We start from the raw sequence: 19,666 nt of genomic DNA on the forward strand, positions 1-19,666 counted from the left end.
TGAGATAGGCAAGGTAAGCTGCCTTTGAATCCATGAATTAACAGGTGGACCTCTGCGTTCCACCTGGACTTTCCTCTTCCAATTCCAACATCTCTTTGGTTCACTTATGAACATACAAAGTTCCACCAGATTCCAAGATTGTTCTGGTCAAGTATTATTTGGCAGATTCTCTTCTTATGCAACCCATGGGATTGAGGATGATTTGCTTCCATTCCAGTTTTTAATGCTTTGAAATGGGATATGAGAGACAATGTTGGAACCACAGATTCTACAGAAGAAATACTGGAAATCCAGAGCAACACACAAAATGCTGGATGAGTTTTGGGCTGAGACCCTTGTTGACTCTCCTTAAGAGGTGAAGTGACATTTGCAGTTTGCCAGTCTTCTGGAACGATCTGAGAATGAAGTGATTATTGAAAGATTAATGCTTCCACAATCTCTTCAGCTACCTCTTTCAGAAACCTGGGGCATAGTACATCTGGGTCCACGTGATTTATCTTCCTCCAGAACTTACAGCTTCCCAAGCACCTTCTCCCATGTAATAGCAACTGCACTCACTTCCGCCGACTGACACTTTCAAATTTTTTTGCATACTGCTAATGTCTTCCACAGTGAAAACTGACACAAAAGTTACTAAGTTTGTCTGCCATTTCTTTGTCCCCCATTACTCGTGCTCCTGTGTTGTTTTCCAGTGGTCCAATATCCAATCTTTCCCCTCTTCTATTCTATATCTGGAAAAGCTTTTGGTTATCCTCTTTTATACTATTGGTTAGCTACCCTTCAGAGTTCATCTTTTCATTCTTAATAGGTATTTTAGTTGTCTTCTGTTGGTTTTTAAAAACTTCCAAATCCTTTAACTTCCCAATAGTTTGTACTGTATATTATATGCCCCCTCTTTTCCTTTTATGCTTTCCTTATCAGTCACAATTGCCTCATCCTCCCTAAAGAATACTTCTTCATCTTTGGGATGTATCTATGCTACATCTTCCAAATTGCCCTCAGAAAATTCAGCCATTGCTGTTCCGCCATCAATCGTGCTGGTACGCCCTTCCAATCAACTTTGGCCAGCTCCTTGTCCACGTCTCTATGACTTCTTTACTCCATTGTAATACTAATACATTTGGCTTTATCTTCTCCCTCTCAAACCGCAGGGTGAATTCTATCAAATTATAATCACTGCCTCCTAAGGGTTCTTTTACCTTAAGCTCCCTAATCAATCTGCTTCATTGCACAACACTGAATACAGAATTGTTTTTTTTCTAGTGGGCTCAACCACAAGCTACACTAAAAATCCATCTTGTAGGCATTCTACAAATTCCTTCTCCTGGGATTCAGCACCAAACTGAATTTCTCCACGACTATTTTTTCAATATCCCATTGTAATTTTTATCCCACATCCTGGCTACTATTTGAAGGCCCAACAGGGTATTTTTACCTTTGCAGTTTCTTAACTCTACCCACAAGGATTCTACATCTTCTCATCTTGTCACCTACTCCAAGGGATTTGATTTCATGTTTTTACCAACCGAGCACCCGACTCCCTCTGCCTACCCACCTGTCCTTTTGATACAATGTGTATCCTTGGATGTTAAACCCCCGACCTTCTTTCAGCCACTACTCAGTGACACCCACAACGTCATACCTGCCAAACTCTACTCAGATGGGCTAAGTGGTGATGATTGTTACAGGTGGCTGGTAGTCTGTGAAGTGGTGACCATGGGTACAGGTGGGTGGTAGTTTGCAAAGTGGTGACCATGGGTACAGTGGAGTGGTAGCTTATGAAGTGGTGACCATGGTTACAGTGGGTGGTAATGGTCTAACTAGTAGTCAACTGTAAAGTCTTAAGTATAAAACATAGTAGTGCTGGCAATGCAGTCCATTAAGTGAAACATTTATCTATCTGTTCAAGCAATTGTCATGTTCCACAACATGATCAGAAAAAGTATTTTTTCGGGTGGTCCAACCAATATTTCTCAATCAATATAGTCATAGAGCAGTACAGCACATAAACAGGCCCTTCAGTCCATCTAGTGCACGCTGAACTGTTATTCCGAATGGTCACATTGACCCCTCTATATCCCAGTGTCTATGTACTTACCTAACCTTCTCTAAAATATTGAAATCAGACCTATGGCCAGCATGGGTAGTTTGTTCTACACTTGATAACTGCAGTTGCTTCTCAGGATCCCCCCAAATATTTCACGTTTCATTCTTAACCCATGACCTCTCAGTCTAGTTTGACCCAACCTCTGGGATAAAGTGTGATTGTATTAACCCTATCCGTTTCCTTCATAATTTTTATACCTCTATCAAATCCCTCCTCATTCTCCTACACTTCAGGAAATAAAGTCCCAAAGACCTCATGAAAGGTATTTTTTGTTGCTATGTATCCTCATTTACAATAGAAGTAACGTTTCTATTTACCAGCACCACTACTGAGACTGCACTTCAAACACCTGAACAAGCACTCTACACTCCACGCACTCCACATCCTTGTCCTGGAATTCTCATCCTCTTCTCTACATTTCTTGCAGCTACAAGATTATTCAATCATAATCATAACTCACTCCCCACCCCAACCCACACTAACTACTGTTCGAGAGCAAAATGAAAAATAAAAATTTGTGGTCTACATCATTGTAGTTCTTAGTCATAAATACAATTGGTGAAGATTCCAGAGGTCCATCTTCTGGTAAACCTTCCAGTGTAGTGGTTAAGTATTCAGAGAAAGTTATGAGAATCAGATAGAAAGCAATTTATACTCTGGTGTTCTTCTCCAAAAACAGACAGAACTGCATATTCTGGCACTGCCAAAAAGTGAAACCTACCTCAGCTCTATATGCCAGTGCAAGAGGTAGAAGGGAACACCTGGCAACATTGACAAAAGATAGTCAAATAGAAATCTATACAGCAGATACTTGCACAAGGATTGGACATACTTCTGTTAATATTTTAATGATAGTCTCACACATACATTTTTGGAAACAAGTATTCCTTTCCAAAACACCAGTTCAATGCGGCAGCCTTATATTGTAATTGGTGACGATAACTCACATTACATTTTAAAAATACGAACTTGGGACAAAAAAAAATCAATGCTTAGTTTTCCAGCCTTTGTCAGAATGAGAAAGTGGGCCCTCAACATTCCTGGAACGTGATCAAGGTGGTATTTACTGGCATAAATGATCCAAGTTATTTATGCAACTCCAAAGAATATAATTTTCATTTATAAAGAAATATGCAGCAGCACGTCGTGTCAGCATTAGTATGACTAGTCTCAGATGTTTTTCACTAAAAGGAAACTCAGCAGAGAAACAGGCTCTTCGGATGATCTAGTCCGCGCCAACCTAGCTTTCTACCAAGTCCCACCTAACTGCAGCTGGACCTCCGCTCTCCATACCTCACTCATCCATGTATCTATCCAAACTTCTCTTAAATGGTACAATCGAACACACATTTACCACTTCTATTGGCAACTCATTCCACACTCGCACCACCCTCTAAGTGAAGTCGTTCCCCCTCAGATTCCCTTGAAGCATTTCAACATTCACCCTAAACCTATAACCTCTGGTTCTAGTCTCACCCAACCTGAGGGGAGAAAATCTGCATGCATTTACCCTATCTATACCCCTCATAACTTTGCATACCTCTATCAATCTCCCCTCATTCACCTGTGCTCCGGGGATAAAGTCCTCACCTATGCAACCGATCCCTATAACTCATATGCTCAAGTCCTGGCAACATCTGTGTAAATTTTCTCTTCACTCTTTCAAGCTTATTTTTATCTTTCCTGTAGGTAGTGACCAGAACTGCAAACAGTACTCTAAATTTGGCATCACCACTATCTTATACAACTTCAACATAAATTCCTAACTTCTGTACTCAATGCCATGATTTATGAAGGCCAATGTGCCAAAAGTTCTCCTCACGATGCTATCTCCTTGTGATGTCACATTCAAGGAATTATGAATCTATGTTCCCAAGGTCCCTTTGCTTTACTGCACACCACAGTGCCCCTGTTACTCTGGTTTGTCCTACTAAAGTGCAACACCTCACACCTGTCTGCATCAAGTTCCATCTGCCATTTGTCAACCCGTTTTCCCAGCAGGTCCAGATCACTTCTCAACACTGTGTTCTATCTGCCACTTCTTTGCCCATTTTCCTAATCTGTTCAAGTCCACCTGTAGCCTACTTCCTTAAAACTTACCTGCTTCTCCACCCATTTTCATCTAAACCATTGACATATAACCTATAAAGAATCGGTCCCAACACAGACCCCTGTCAAACACCACTAGTCACTGGCAGCCAGCCAGAGAAGGCTCCCCTTATTCCCACTCTTTGCCTCCTGCCAATGAACCACTGCTTTATCCATGCTAGAATCTTTCCTGCAATACCATAGGCTCGTAGCTTGTTAAGCAGCCTCACTGTGTGGCACTTTGTCAAAGGCCTTCTGAAAATCCAAGCACACAACAACAACAGATTCTCCGTTGTCTATCCTGCTTGTTATTTCTTCAAAGAATTACACCAGATTTGGCAAGATTTTCCCCTTGAGGAAATCATGCTGACTGCAGCTTCTTTTTATTATGTGCCTCCAAGTACCACAAAATCACATGCTTTATAATTGACTCCAACCACTGAGGTCAGGTTAATTGACCTACAGTTTCCTTTCTTCTGCCTCTCTCCCTTCTTGAAGAGTGGAGTGACGTTTGCAATTTTCCAGTCTCTGGAACTAATACCGCCAAAGAGCTTAGAAAATGCCCGAAATGCATAATGCAAAAATGAAAGGACAAATAAAAATGCTTAGTAAGAAACAGCTAATTTTTGAGCAACCAATTGATTACTGTCAAATCATATAAATAGCTTAATTGTTCTTGGACAGAAAGAGCGTCTATTATATATATTTGCAGTGGTGTTTTCTAAACTGCATGTTTGATGGCATGACTCTTGATATATTGTTATTCCCAAACACTTCAGTTAAATGAAAGTTATTACCCTCACTAACAGATGCTCTGTTTATAGCTCTATCTTTCTATTTGCTCTTGCAAGCAACAGTAGAAAATACCCCATAGACACTACGCTTGTGTCTTAGGAAGCCTGCTTTAAGACCTGTGAGTGCAACATAATGATGTGAAACTTGAGATCAACTTGCACAGAGCTTTGTACAATTGAAAACTGAAACTCCATGTCAGTCCCACTGACTCCAGGGAATGCCTAGCCTATTACTGCTCAAAGTAGTCATCAGAAAGGAGAATTTGGAAAGTCCTGTGTGAATGGTGGAAAGAGCATTCCCCAAACCACCTATTTACCCAATTTGTCTGGCATCCCCTGCCCATCTATGGACAAGTTTGCAAAAGTCTATAAAGAAAAAGAAAAATCACTGCACTCACCAAAGCATCTATGAGAACTTCTGCTCCTTCTTCACTCTCATGCAGGGTGTCTATATCAGTAAGCTCCTGCAGCAAGTCTACCACCGCAATGGAAACATGTAGCAATTCGTTAAAGATCATTCAACACATTAAAAAATCTGCACACAAGCAACACTATTAAACAATAACATTCATTTTGTTAGCATTACTCAATAGAAGAAGCTGATGATCAGGAAACCAAAAAATTGTTGATGCTGAAATTCTAAAATTTCTCAGCATTTGAGGAAAGAAAAACAGAGTTAACATTCCAGAAAAAAGATCCTTTATCAAAATGAATCATTAACACCATTCTCTTTCCACAGATGCTGACTGACTTGCTTTGTGTTTCTGATAGGTTTGTTTTGCTGAAGGGCAGGGAAGTACATTGGGGTGAAAATAAAATTACTGAGATTGCCACCCCCAGATTCTAGCACTCAGCTACACACTACCATAGTCAACTACAAACCAACCCTTGCATCATCAAGAAATGGGTGAAAATCAGAACACCTAGAGGATTCCCACATAGACATGGGGAGAACATGAAAACTGTGCAGACAGCCCCAGTCGTCAGGATTGAACACATTTCTCTGGTGCTGGCATGCAAGGGGTCTCATATCATTAAAATTCCTACCAGACGTAATCACATTACCTTTATCTCTGGTCTGTCCACACTTGCTAACAAAGACTCAACAAACCATTTGAAAAACATACTTGCCTTTATTAATTGAAGAATTGAGTTCAATAGTCATGAAGTTATATTGCAGCTTTATAAAACCCTCGTTAGACCACATCTGGAGTGTTATGTAGAGTTTTGGCCACCCCATTATAGGAAATATGTCAAGACTTTGGAGAGGGTACAGAAGAGGTTTACCAGGAAGCTGCCTGAATTAGAGGGCACGTGCTATGAGAAGTTGAACAAGCTTGGGTTGTTTCCTCTGGGACAGCAGAGGTTGAGGGGGGATTTGATAGAGACCTATAAGATTACACAGTATCTTTTTCTCAGGGTTGAAATATATACTAGAGGGCGCACATTTAAGCTGAGAAGTGGTCGTTTTAAAGGTTGTTTTTTTAAACACCCAGAGTGGTGGCGGTTGCAGATACATTAGGGACCTTTATAAGGTGTTTAGATAGGCACAAGAATGTGAGGAAAATGGAAGGATTATGAACATTGTGTAGGTATGAGGGATTAGTTTAGTTGGTCATTTGATTACTAATTTATTTGGTTCGGTATAACATTGTGGGCCAAAGAGCCTGTTCCTGTGTTATACTGTTCTATGTAAATCCAGACTGTCACAAAAGTTGGGTTTTCTCATTGATTTCCACATTATAAGTTATGAAATTTTCATTTAAAAAAGAGAACATTTTATGAAAACACGATTACCTTACCCCTCAGAAGGTTTAATTGTTAAATAACAAATTGTTGAAATAAATAAAAAACTTCTTTCTGTAGCGCTTATTAATCTCACCAGAGAACACTAAAATATTCCATGGCTAAAACCAGGTGACACTTGGAAAAACATTAAGGCAGATCGCCATAATTTCGGTCAATAAAAAGAAGGGAATTTATTTTGTACATGTAAAAATTATTGCAGAAAAGCTGCTTGGGTTATTGAAAATAAGTTAGTTGCAGGACATATACATCTGCTTAGCATAAATGGCCATGTCAATCTCCTGCGCCGCATATTATTATAAATTTACATTCAGTGGCCACTTTATTGAGTTTATCTGTACACCTGTTTATTAATGCAAATTACTGGATTTCACCTACTGACGGAATGGGTCTACCGATGATGTTATAGCCATAGCACTCCACACTGCCCTCACTTACGTAGAGGAGAAGGATGCATATGTTAGAATGCTGTTCCTGGATTACAGTTCAGCATTCAACACCATAATTCCCTCTAGACTTGACAGGAAGCTCAGAGACCTCGGCCTGCACCCCACCTTGTGCAGCTGGATCCTAGACTTCCTATCAGATCTCCGACAGGTGGTAAGGATGGGCTCCCTCACCCCTGCCCCTCAGACCCTCAAGACAGGTGCCCCCCCAGGGTTGTGCCCCGAGTCTCCTCCTCTACTCCATTTACACCTACAACTGTGCTGCCACACACAGCTCCAATCTGCTGATCAAATCTGCAGATGACACAACTTTCACTGGCCTTATTTCTAGCGGTGATGAGACAGCCTGCAGAGAGAGGTTAACACTCTGACACAGTGGCGTCAAGATAACAACCTCTCCCTCAATGTCCAAAACACAAAAGAGTTGATTGTGGATGACAGGCTCACCCTGATCAACATCAATGGGTCTACACTTCTGAAGGTGAGTAGTTTCACGTTCCTCGGTATACACATCACCGAAGATCTCACCTAGACTGTACACACTGGCCTTGTGGCAAAAAAAAGTACAACAGCATCTCTTCCACCTCAGGTGACTGAAGAAGTTCCGCATAGGCCCCCGAATCCTCAAGACCTTCTACAGGAGCACCATTGAGAGCATCTTCACTGGCTGTAGCACTGCCTGTACAGGAACCGCATCAACCTTGATCGTTGGGCACTGCAGAGAGTGGAACAGACAGCCCAGCACATCTGTGGATGTGAACTTCCCTCCACTGAGGACATTTACAGCAGCAGGTGTGTATAAAAGGCCTAGAAGATCATCGGGGACACTAGTCACCCCAACCATAAACTGTTTCAGCTGCTTCTGTCTGGCAAACGATACCACAGCATTAAAGCCAGGACCAAAAGGCTACAGGACAGCTTCTTTCTACAAGCCATTAAACTTATAAATTCACATGTCTGTACATTGTCACGGAAGCACAACACAAAGATTTTTACTCCTTCACACTGTGGGATGGATGTAAGATTTAAATAAATAAATTCAAATTCAATCTAATCAGACAATCATCAGTATCAGACATGATCGAGATTTTCAGGCCAAACATCAGAATGGGGAAGAAATGTGATCCAAGTGGCTTTGACCATGGAATGATTGTCAGTACCCAAAGGGGTGGTTTGAGTATCTTAGAAACTGCTGATCTCCTGGGATTTTCAAGCACAACAGTCTCTAGAGTTTACAGAGAATTGTGCAAACAACAAAAAACATCTGGTGAGCAGCATTTCAATGGGTGAAATTGCCTTGTTAATGAGAGAGGTCAGAGGAGAATGGCCTGACTGGTTCAAGCTGACAGGAAGGTGACAGTAACTCAAATAATCACATGTTACAACAGTGGTGTGCAGAAGAGTGTCTCTGAATGCACAACACGTCAAACCTTGAAATGGACGGGCTAATAGCAGCAGAGGACCATGAGCGTATACAGGAGGTGTACCGAGTGTATGTCGTGAGTAAGTTCAGTTCCATAAGGTACAAAAAAAAGATGGCAGATGCACATCATGAAGTTCTGAACAGTTTTATTAAACTATTATTGAAAGGATATCAGTATTTTCATGGCCAAGAAGACCAATCAGGGACTGAACAGCATTGAGTTCCACAAGTAAATGGTACAGGTCTGGCATAGTGGCAATCACATGCATCTCTTGTATTATATCATTTAAATCCAACTCCGACTCCATGAACCTACAAAGTAAACAGAAAAAGACTGTTAAAATATTTTAGTGGCATGAAGTTTTCAATAATTGGTTGAATTTTTTGTTTTCGGTTGAACTATTTTAACAACCAGTTCCATAAATTTAACCATAATGATGAAAGGAAGGTAAGGCCACTGGCTCTATGAGAAGAGTTGACAAAAGTATGTGCACAAAGCAAGCCGCAAAGAGTCAAAGGCTCTCTATATCCAGACCAATACATTGCTCAATTTCCACTACCATTTCACCGATCTCATTCTGATTCTGGACACACACTATTTATACAGCACATTGAAAACAGAAAAGTATTGACATTATGCATTTGAGAAGCAAATGACTCCATGTAATTAAAGCAATTATAATTACTGATCTAGCAACATACACAAAAAATGCTGGTGAACGCAGCAGGCCAGGCAGCGTCTATAGGAAGAGGTACAGTCAACATTTCGGGCCAGGACCCTTCGTCAGGACTAACTGAAAGACGAGATAGTGAGAGATTTGAAAGTGGGAGGGGGAGGGGGAGATCTGAAATGATAGGAGAAGATGGGGGGTGGACCTAAGAGCTGGAGAAGGGAATGGACTGGAAGCCTGGGGAGAAAGAGAAGGGGGAGGGGAGCCCAGAGGGTGGAGAGCAGGCAAGGAGTTATAGTGAGAGGGACAGAGGGAGAAAAAAGAGGGAGAGAAAAAAGAGGGAGAGAAAAAAGGGGGGGGGAGTAAAAAGTATATAAAATAAGCAAACAAGGGCTGGGGTGTGAGGGGGAGGAGGGGCATTAACGGAAGTCAGAGAAGTCAATATTCATGCCATCAGGTTGGAGGCTAACCAGACGGAATATAAGGTGTTGTTCCTCCAACCTGAGTGTGGCTTCATCTTGACAGCAGAGGAGGCCGTGGATAGACATGTCAGAATGGGAATGGGATGTGGAATTAAAATGTGTGGCCACTGGGAGATCTTGTTTTCTCTGGCGGACAGAGCGTAGGTGTTCAGTGAAACGGTCTCCCAGCCTGTGTCAGGTCTCGCCAATATATAGAAGGCCGCACCGGGAGCGCTAGACGCAGTATATCACCCCGGCTGACTCACAGGTGAAGTGTCGCCTCACCTGGGAGGACTATCTGGGGCCCTGAATGGTGATGAGGGAGGGAAAGATGTGCTTGGTGGTGGGATCCCGTTGGAGGTGGCGGTTTAAGTTACGGAGAATTATATGTTGGACGCGGAGGCTGGTGGGGTGGTAGGTAAGGACAAGGGGAACCCTACTCCTAGTGGGGTGGCAGGAGGATGGGGTGAGAGCAGATGTGCCTGAAATGGGAGAGATGCGTTTGAGAGCAGAGTTGATGGTGGAGGAAGGGAAGCCTCTTTCTTTAAAAAAAGGAAGACATTATTGATCTCTTTGTATATCAGATAGAGTGCATTATGCACTGCAGCAATGATGAAGGGAATTCCAAAATGGAATGTGCAGATGCCTGAAGCATTAAAGTGCTGAGTGTTATTAGGGAAAAAATACAATAGTCCAGAGCATCAGCCACCCTATTTACCAAACATAGTGAGGCATAAAATAAACAAGTGCTTCTCTATCCTCATGGAAACTGGGTACAGATATGACATTAAACAAAAGCAAAACTGTTTTCCTCCGTTAGTAACATTTGTCTGAATTTCCTGCTTTCAGTCACATGGACTTTATACAGGTGGCCCCCATTTTCCAAACGTTCGCTTTATGACACCTCGCTGTTACGAAAGACCTACATTAGTTACTTGTTTTCACTAACAGAAGATGTTGTCGCTGTTACGAAAAAAGGCAGCGCGCACCCGAACAGCCAAGCTCCTCCCCCAGAACTACATTCTAGTCAGCACTGCTTAAACAAGTGCTTTATCTCAATTTATTTTGTGTATCCGTTAGCAAGATGAGTTCTAAGGTATCAGAAAAGCCTAAAAGAGCTTGTAAGGGTGTTACACTTAGCGTAAAACAAGACATAATTAAGCGTTTCAATCGTGGCGAAAGAAGTAAGGACATTGTCTGCGTGTTGAACTTGCTTGCGTCCACCATTCGCGCTATTTATAAGCAGAGAGAAAGAATTTTGAAAGCTACCGACATTACTGTTGGTTCTGTTCGTAGCAAAGTGGTCTCTTTTAGTCGGCATCCAATAATGGATAAAATGGAAAGAGTGTTGCTTGAGTGGATTGATGGGTGTACAAAGCGTGGTGTTCCGTTAAGTTTTCTTATACTTAAGGAGAAATCAGTCAGTCTTTTTAATAAGCTGAAACAGAAAGAACTGGACGATGGTGATGAAAGTGTTGTGAAAGTGTAATTTAAAGGTAGTCATGGGTGGTTTGATCAGTTTCTGAGGCGAGGGCAGCTTCATAGTTTCAGCAGAGGTCCCCAACCTCCCGGCCGCGTACCGATACGTTGCCGCGAAGAATGCACTGGTGCAGCGGTAGTCGGAACGCACCCAGCACATCTTTAAGAAAATAGCCGAAATAAACATGCTAATTAATTAGGTGCCGCCCGGCATGTTTATGTCAGCCCAGATCAGAGGCGACTGCCGATTGCGTCAGGTGGTTATTCGTATAAGCAAGTATTTAACTGTGACAAAACTGCAATTTATTGGAGTCTTCCCAATTCCGGAAAGTGAAACTACACTGTACATACATTATTTCTACTTTATATAGGCTGTGTATTTTTATGTGTTATTTGGTATGATTTGGCAGCTTCATAGCTTGAAGGTTACTGGAGAGAGTGTTTCTGCCGAGAGCACTTGCGCAAGATTTTCGCTGCGCTAGACAGTGCTGCAGAAAAGTATTTCTACTTTATATAGGCTGTGTATTTATCATATCATTCCTGCTCCTGCTTTTACCATATGTTATTGTTATTTTAGGTTTTGTGTGTTATTTGGCATGATTTTGTTGTTTTTTTTTGGTCTGGGAACGCTCAAAAATTTTTCCCATATTAATAAATGGTAATTGCTTATTCACTTTACAACATTCCAGCTTACGAACCATTTCATAGGAACGCTCTACTTTCAGATAGCAGGGGAAACCTGTATTTTGAAGATAGTGGTTTGTAATTTGGAAAAATCTTTGAGTTCAATGCCCAGTTTGTTGTATTCAAAATTATCTGTGGGTGTTTCAGAGAGCTTATCTGTGAGAATATGTAGTACAGTACAGACGTATTTTGAAAATTGTGACACACTTAAAGATCAGAATTAAACTGGTGCCTTGCTAGGTGCTAGAACTAGGATCAAACAAATAGTACAGTGTTTTCAAATAAGTGGTCTCAAGGTAAAGTATTTTTTGGGTAGCTTTGCCAACTCATTTCTTCCATAAACCTAAGCAAACATTAAATCATTGGCACTTAGAAATTATTAATGGCAAAATACAAACAATTGTGTTTGTAAATTAAGTGAAAAATATAGCTAGGTGAAAAACATAGTTAACTGCTGTGGGTAATTCTGCTTGCTGTTATCACCAAGAAAAATCACAGAATGATTTCTTTCTGCTGGTGTTCCATTACTGCCTGATAAGTCAATTAAAACTGTTGTACCACACAGGCGATGTGCAAAGCAAGCCATCAATTATCACTATAGACAATCAATAAACAATGCACACACTGTACATTGCACAGTTACTGTTGTCTAAGGTCCTGCAGTAATAAAACATCAAAGAATATAATGCAAAACCCCACTTTCTTTATCCGTTTAGGTTAAATATTTGAGGTTTGATAAAGAAAAGTAAAACATTTACTTCTCTGGGTTCTCTGGGAACTTGATACGGAGCTCCTGATTTTTATAGGCCCTTTTTTCAAACGTCAGGATCATCTTCTTCACTGAGCTTTCATCCAAAGGTTCAGCCTGAAGCAAAAGAAACATCATTAACCACTAAAGAAACATTTGTTTCTCTGCATTTAAAGATCTAGAAAGTCAAAATCATGCTTGTCACAGTCAAAGCTTTGCCTTCTTGTGCTGTTTTACATTGGACTATTTAGGAATACCACCCACACTCTTCCAACAGATGCCAGCAAGCTGCTAACGGACAGTCTCGGTGGTACACTGTGAGCTGCATTTTTATCCTCAATGGTTAAAACTTAATAGAATTTCTAGGCAAGCCAAGAGTGCTTCATTACATTTCAAACTTGTGCCTCATAAACATGCAGACTTTGGGGTGTCAGGTAGGTCACCCAGCAACTGAATGGCTCTTGTAGCTGCAATGTTTATTTCAGTTGAATTTCTGGTCACCAGGATGTTGATGGACAGGTACACAACTATGGTAATACCATTAATGTCAAGGATAGGTGTTATCTTGTTGGAGAGGGATACCTTTGTAGTATGAATCACTCTTCCAAGTGACCAAATCTTAAAACATATCACTGATTCTTCAAAGCTGGTTCAAATTCTAGAGCAATCTTAGAGCAATAAATTCCAGAGGCTCAAAACAAAAAGCAGCTCCAATTCAGCTCTGCAAGAATGATTAAAGGGGCACGATATTGGTCTAGCCAGTGAAGCATATCATTTCAATATAAATAAGAATGACAGGACATGAGGAATTCTGCAGATGCTGGAAATTCAAGCAACACACATCAAAGTTGCTGGTGAATGCAGCAGGCAAGAAGCAGGAAACAGGACAGATCAGTTTTCATATTCAGGAGAACGATGGAAACTTGAATTGCTTAACATATGAAGCTTTCTGGGCAACACACACAAAATGCTGGAGGAACTCAGCAGGCCAGGAAGCATTCTGGGAATCAACTGAAATTTTCAAGACTAAGATAGCGAGGCTTTTAATGGATAATGGTGTCAGATAAAATAATAAAGAGTTAAAAATTCAAATTTCAAAGTAAATTTATTATCAAAATACATAACCATATACAACTCTCCTCCAAGAGGACCACAGCCTTGACATGGTTTGGAAGCTTGCATGCCTCAATGACCCAGAGCTTTGGCTCTCGGTAGGATCACCAATGAAAAACAGGTCAAAGGGTAGAGGCCAGACTAAGAGTGGTCCATTGGTCCTCCAGGTTTTGGGGTTCAGCTCAGGGCCAACAACCCTGACTGGTAAACAGAAACAGCAATGAAGAATCCTTCTACATCTGAGTAGCCAAGGACAGACAGAGATGGAGGACCTTCATTGCTGCCCTAAACACAATTAGCATAACATGCAATATGTAATATACAACCCTGAGATTCATTTTTTGTGGGCATACTCAGTAGATCCATGAAACAATCGAATCATGAAAGACCACACCCAACAGGTTGGGCAAACAATCAATGTGCAAAAGACAATAAACTATTCAAATACAAAAGGAAAAATAATAATAAATATATAAGTAATAAATATCAAGAACATGAGATGAAGAGTCCTTGAAAGTGGGTCTATAGTTTGGGGGAACAGTTCAGTGATGAAGCAAATGAAGTTGAGTGATGTTATCTCCACTGGTTCTAGAGCCTGACAGTTGAGGGTTAATAAATATTCCTGAACATGGTGGGCAGGGTTCTGAGGCTCCTATACCTTCTTCCTGATGACAGCAGTGAGAAAAGAGCATGGCCTAGGTGGTGGTGGTCTTTGATGAGGGATGCTATTTTCCTGTGACAGCACTTCCTGTAATGTGCTCAATGGTGGGGAGGCGTTTACCCATTGTGGACCTTGTCGTATCCACTACTTTTTGTAGGATTTTCTGTTCAAGGGCACTGGTGTTTCCATACCATGCCATGATGCAACCAGTCAATATACTCTCCACTACACATCTATAATAGTTTGTCATAGTTTTCGATGTCACGCCGAAACTTCGTAAACCCCTGAGGAAGCAGAGGCTCTGCTATGCTTTCTTCGTAACGGCACTTACGTGCTGGGCAGATCCTCTAAAATGATAACACAGAGGAATTTAAAGTTGCTGTGACCCTCTGCTCTGATCCCCCGGTGAGGACTGGTTCATGAATGTCTGGTTTCCTTCTCCTGAAGACAACAAGCAGATCTTGATTTAACTTTACCTAGTAAAATAGCAGATGTGTCTTAGGGTCAGAGCAACTTCCTGTTCCTATGAAAATTAAATATTAACTATAAACCAATTTCCAAATTTTCCTTCTTAAGTTTCAAATGCAAAGTACTAGAGAAAACAGGGAAACAATAATGAACCAGTAATTATAAGGTAGCAACGTAAAAGAAATGTGGCAGCAATGTGGCTAGAAATGCCAATTAAAAATAATTGAGAATAAAACATCCAGGAGAGAGAAAGAAACAGCCAAATTAGAGGAACTATCAAGCCAGTATAACAGGTGGTTAAATAGATGGCAATTATTTCTTACAATCCACTTCTCATAAAATAGAGTTTCAATCTATGAAAACTAACAACTTACAATCTCTGACCCAATTTTTTTCTATACACACCTGATTACATTTTGAAACCATCTATTACATCAGTCTGTATGCCAGGGGTGGGTGAGTATCAGGGAACAAGAGGGAAAAGTGCTTGGCAAACTCAAAGGTCTTAAGGTGGATAAGTCAACTGGACCAGATGGACTACATGCCAGCGTCCTGAGAGAGGCTGCTGAAGAGATAACGAATGAATTGGTCATGATCTTTCAAGCATGGTCCCAGAGGACAGGAAGATTGCAAATGTCACTCCACTCTTTAAGAATGGAGGAAAACAAAAGACAGGAAATTATAGGCCAGTTAGCTTAACCTCAGTTGTTGGGAAAGTGTTTATAAAGGACGAGGTTTTGTGGTAATTGGAGACTAATGATCAAGTCAGTCAAAGTCAGCATGGTTTCTGTAAAGGGACATCTTGCCTGACAAATCTGTTAGAATTCTTGCAGGAAGTAACAAGCAGGGTGGACAAATGAGAGGTAGTGAGTGTCATTTACTTAGATTTTCAGAAGGTATTTGATAAGGTGCCACACATGAGGCTGCTTAACAAGATAAAATCCTATGGTGTTTCAGGAAATATACTGGCATGGATAGAGGAATGGCTGATGGGTAGAAGGCAGCAAGTGGGAAAAAAGGGGCCTTCTCTGGTTGGCTGCCAGTGACTAGCACTGATCCTCAAGGGTCAATATTGAAACTGCTACTTTTCACAGTGATGGTTAATTGATGGCTTTGTGGCAAAGTTTGCAGATACTACAAAGATAGGAAGGGATAGGTAGTGCTGAGGAAGCAATTGGAGCAGGACTTAGACAAATGGGCAAAAAAGTGGCAGATGGAATTCAGTGTTGGGTAATGTATGATAATCCATTTTGGTAAAAGGAACAGTAGTGCAGACTATTATCTAAATGGGAGAAAATTCAAACATCAGAGGTACAAGGGGACTTAGGAGTCCTCGTGCAAGACTCCCAGAAGGTTAATTCACATGTTGAGTCTGTGGTTAAGAAAGCAAATGCAATGTTTGCATTTATTTCAAGTTGAATATAAAAACAAAAACATAATGCTGAAGCTTTATAAGACACTAGTCAGGCTGCATTTAGAGTACTGTCAATAGCTTTGGATCCCATATTTCAGACAGGATGTATTATCATTGGAGAGAGTCCAGAGGAGGTTCATGAGTACGATTCCGGGAATGAAGGGTTTAACATAACAGAAGTAATTGGCAGCTTTGAGCCTGTACTCACTGGAGAATTAGGGAGTGGGGAGGGGTGGAATCTCATTGAAACCTACCGAATGTTGAAAGGACTTGATAAGGTGGAAATGGAGAGGATGCTTCCTCTGGTGGAGGTATCCAGAATTGGAGGCCTCAAAATTGAGGGACAACCTTTCAGAACAGACGTAAGGAGGATTCTTTTTAGCTACAGAGTGGTGAACCCGTGGAATGCTCTGCCACAGACTGTGGTGGAGGCCAAGTCCACGGGTATATTTAAAGCGGAAGTTGATAGATTCCTGTTTGGTTGGGGCATCAAGGGATATAGTGAGAGTGTGTATGGGTTTGAATGGGATCCAGGATCAGCCAGGATGAAATGGCAGAGAAGACTTGATAAGTTGAATGGCCTAATTTTGCTCCTATGTCTTATGAGTCCTTACCCTGTTATCAACTAAACAGCCAACCTTTCTAACCCCTCCCTATAATTAATCCTAAGAGACATCACCAAACATATACTGTACAATAGGAGAACACAGCCTTTCATAAACACGAGATTCTGCAGAAGCTTGAAATCCAGAGCAACACACAAAAATAATGGAGGAACCCAGCAGGTCAGACAGCTTCTACGGATGAGAATAAACATTCAATGTTCTGGGGGTGAGATCTTTCACTAGGAAAGCCTTTGACTGAGGCAGAGATACCTGAAGAACCATAAGCGAAAGACCCATAAGAGGACAAAGGCAAAGGTGAGAAAAAAAGCATTAAATATGGAACTAACAGAATGGCATCACCTAATTTGCCTTCCCTGAGAAGGAGTGGGGAGGCTGCAGAGGGTCGTGAGTTTAGTTGGCTCCATCTGGGGTACTGGCCTACAAAGTACCCAGGACATCTTCAAGGAGCAGCGTCCAGGAAAGATAGCATCCATTATTCAGGACCCCAGCACCCAGGGCATGCCCTTTTCTCACTGTTACCATCAGGTAGGAGGTACAGAAGCCTGAAGGCACACTCTCAGTGATTCAGGAACAGCTTATTTCCCTCTGCCCTCCGATTCCGAAATGGACAATTGATCCCGTGAACACTACCTCACTTTTTTTTAATATATATTATTTCTGTTTGTGCATGACTTTAATCTATTCATTATATGTATTCTGCAATTGATTTATTTTATTATTTCTTCTTCTATATTATGTATTGCATTGAACTGCTGCTGCTAAGTTAACAAATTTCAATACACATGCCAGTGATAATAAACCTGATTCTGATAATTCCTGGTATTTGGGAAGCTGTTCACATTCTCCACGGTCACATACACATACGAATCAGGAGTTGGGAGCATATCACTTGACCCCTGCGTTCTGCTTCCTAATTCACTGAGATCATGGATGATCTGATTATAACAACAACTATGAATTCCCAATTACCCACAATTAGCTTACACCAATTTAGCAAGCATCAATCCAACTCTGCTTCGCACCGTAACATCCCTGGTTACTTTGACAGCTCAGCATCAGTACGCAATGAATACTGTAGCTGTTCATTCTCTTGGAAGAACAGGAGTTTCCTATGATAGACTGGCTTCAATCAATTTCTGGCACAGAATGCCATCGCCCAACTGCAAGGAATGGGTTTCCTGGTTGCACGAGACCCTCGATAAGTCTTGCTTATTAACAGGTGACCTCCCTGGGGACTGGGCACACAAGGCAACCCAGACTACACCATAACTTCAACACACATGTAAATTGTGACTCACTGCTGTCCACATGCAGTTTCCTTTAGTTCCTATCCAGTAATCAACTCTCGGATTATTCCGGGCAAGACTCCACCCTGATGCCAAAGTGCCTAAGCCTAGGGAATCGTTATTTGCTCCGGGAGATTAGGTCAGGAGAGGAGTACATGACACTGCTAAGAAGAAAGTTGTTCATTGGCAGAACTTTACATTCCAAATGAGAAAAGAAAGTTGCCTTTAAGTGACATTCTTCTTCAATAACCACAGAAAGTTACTACTTTACAGCATTTCAATTCTTAAAGAGCACTAGCCTAATCCAAGTGATAGAGACAAGAATTCGACTTGGATCAGCTGGGAACTACACATAGAAACTAAGAGATGGGACGCTCTCCACTTCTGCCTTTGGGGAAATTGCTACCTAGCTCAGTCACAGTGTGATCAGACTGACAGTGAGCCCTTACAAAGAACTGAAAGTAACATCCTCGAGGTTCTCCATAACTTCAAGCTGTTGGATACCTTCATTTTCTTTGTCATTTCCTAAAGTTAGTCTGGTTGGTAACCCTGAGCACATACTGAATATTTCAAAGAGCATTCTCACCAGCTTTAAATAACTCCTTCCTAATGCCTAGCCCGCCAGGATATCATCAGCATGGAATTACTCCCGGTGAACACTCACAATAGACTGCAGGTGCCTCCTGGTTGACTGCCAACAACAAGCACTTGGAGGCATCTTCCTTTATATATCTTCCATTTCTTTAAAGTCTCCCTTATCTCTTTTGGCCCCTCTTGCAGTGCCAATATCTGACATTTGGGTGCAGTGAGGCATTGTGCTCTCCTTCTTCATTTTCATCTTTCTTCACCTCCAAACACTCCTGCTTGGACTGCACATTAACAGATCTTTCCAGCCCAACAACCCCATGCCACCTAATTACACCATGTGCCTAACTCCTCCTGTTTTAAAGAAAGGGGCTTCCCTTCCTCCACCATCAACTCTACTCTCAGACGCATCTCCGCCACTTCACGCACATCTGCTCTCACTCCATCCTCCCGCCACCCCACTAGGAATAGGGTTCCCTTGGTCCTCACCTACCACCCCACCAGCCTCCGGGTCCAACATGTTATTCGCCGTAACTTCCGCCACCTCCAACGAGATCCCACCACTAAGCACATCTTTCCCTCCCTCCTTTCTCTGCTTTCCGCAGGGATCGCTCCCTATGCGAGTGCCTTGTCCATTCGTCCCCCACATCCAATCTCCCTCCTGACACTCATCCTTGTAAGCGGAACAAGTGCTACACATGCCGTTACATTTCCTCCCTCACTACCCTTCAGGGACCCAAGACAGTCCTTCCAGGTGAGGCGACATGTCACCTGTGAGTCGGCTGGGGTGATATACTGTGTCCGGT

General features: G+C 41.7%; 1 protein-coding gene across 1 annotated transcript in view; it reads right to left on the reverse strand.

Moving 5' to 3' along the window:
• Window positions 1-19,666, reverse strand: part of ctnnbl1 (catenin, beta like 1) — a 271,790-nt gene that overhangs the window by 211,612 nt on the left and 40,512 nt on the right. Inside the window, exons 3-5 of the mRNA XM_063032890.1 lie at window positions 12,718-12,824; window positions 8,837-8,976; window positions 5,388-5,485 (exon numbers count right to left, since the gene is read on the reverse strand). Of these exons, the coding sequence (XP_062888960.1) occupies window positions 5,388-5,485; window positions 8,837-8,976; window positions 12,718-12,824 (345 nt within the window). The remainder of the gene's footprint in view (window positions 1-5,387; window positions 5,486-8,836; window positions 8,977-12,717; window positions 12,825-19,666) is intronic.

This window comes from Mobula hypostoma, chromosome 2 (genome assembly GCF_963921235.1).
Source record: "Mobula hypostoma chromosome 2, sMobHyp1.1, whole genome shotgun sequence".
NCBI lineage: Eukaryota > Metazoa > Chordata > Chondrichthyes > Myliobatiformes > Myliobatidae > Mobula > Mobula hypostoma.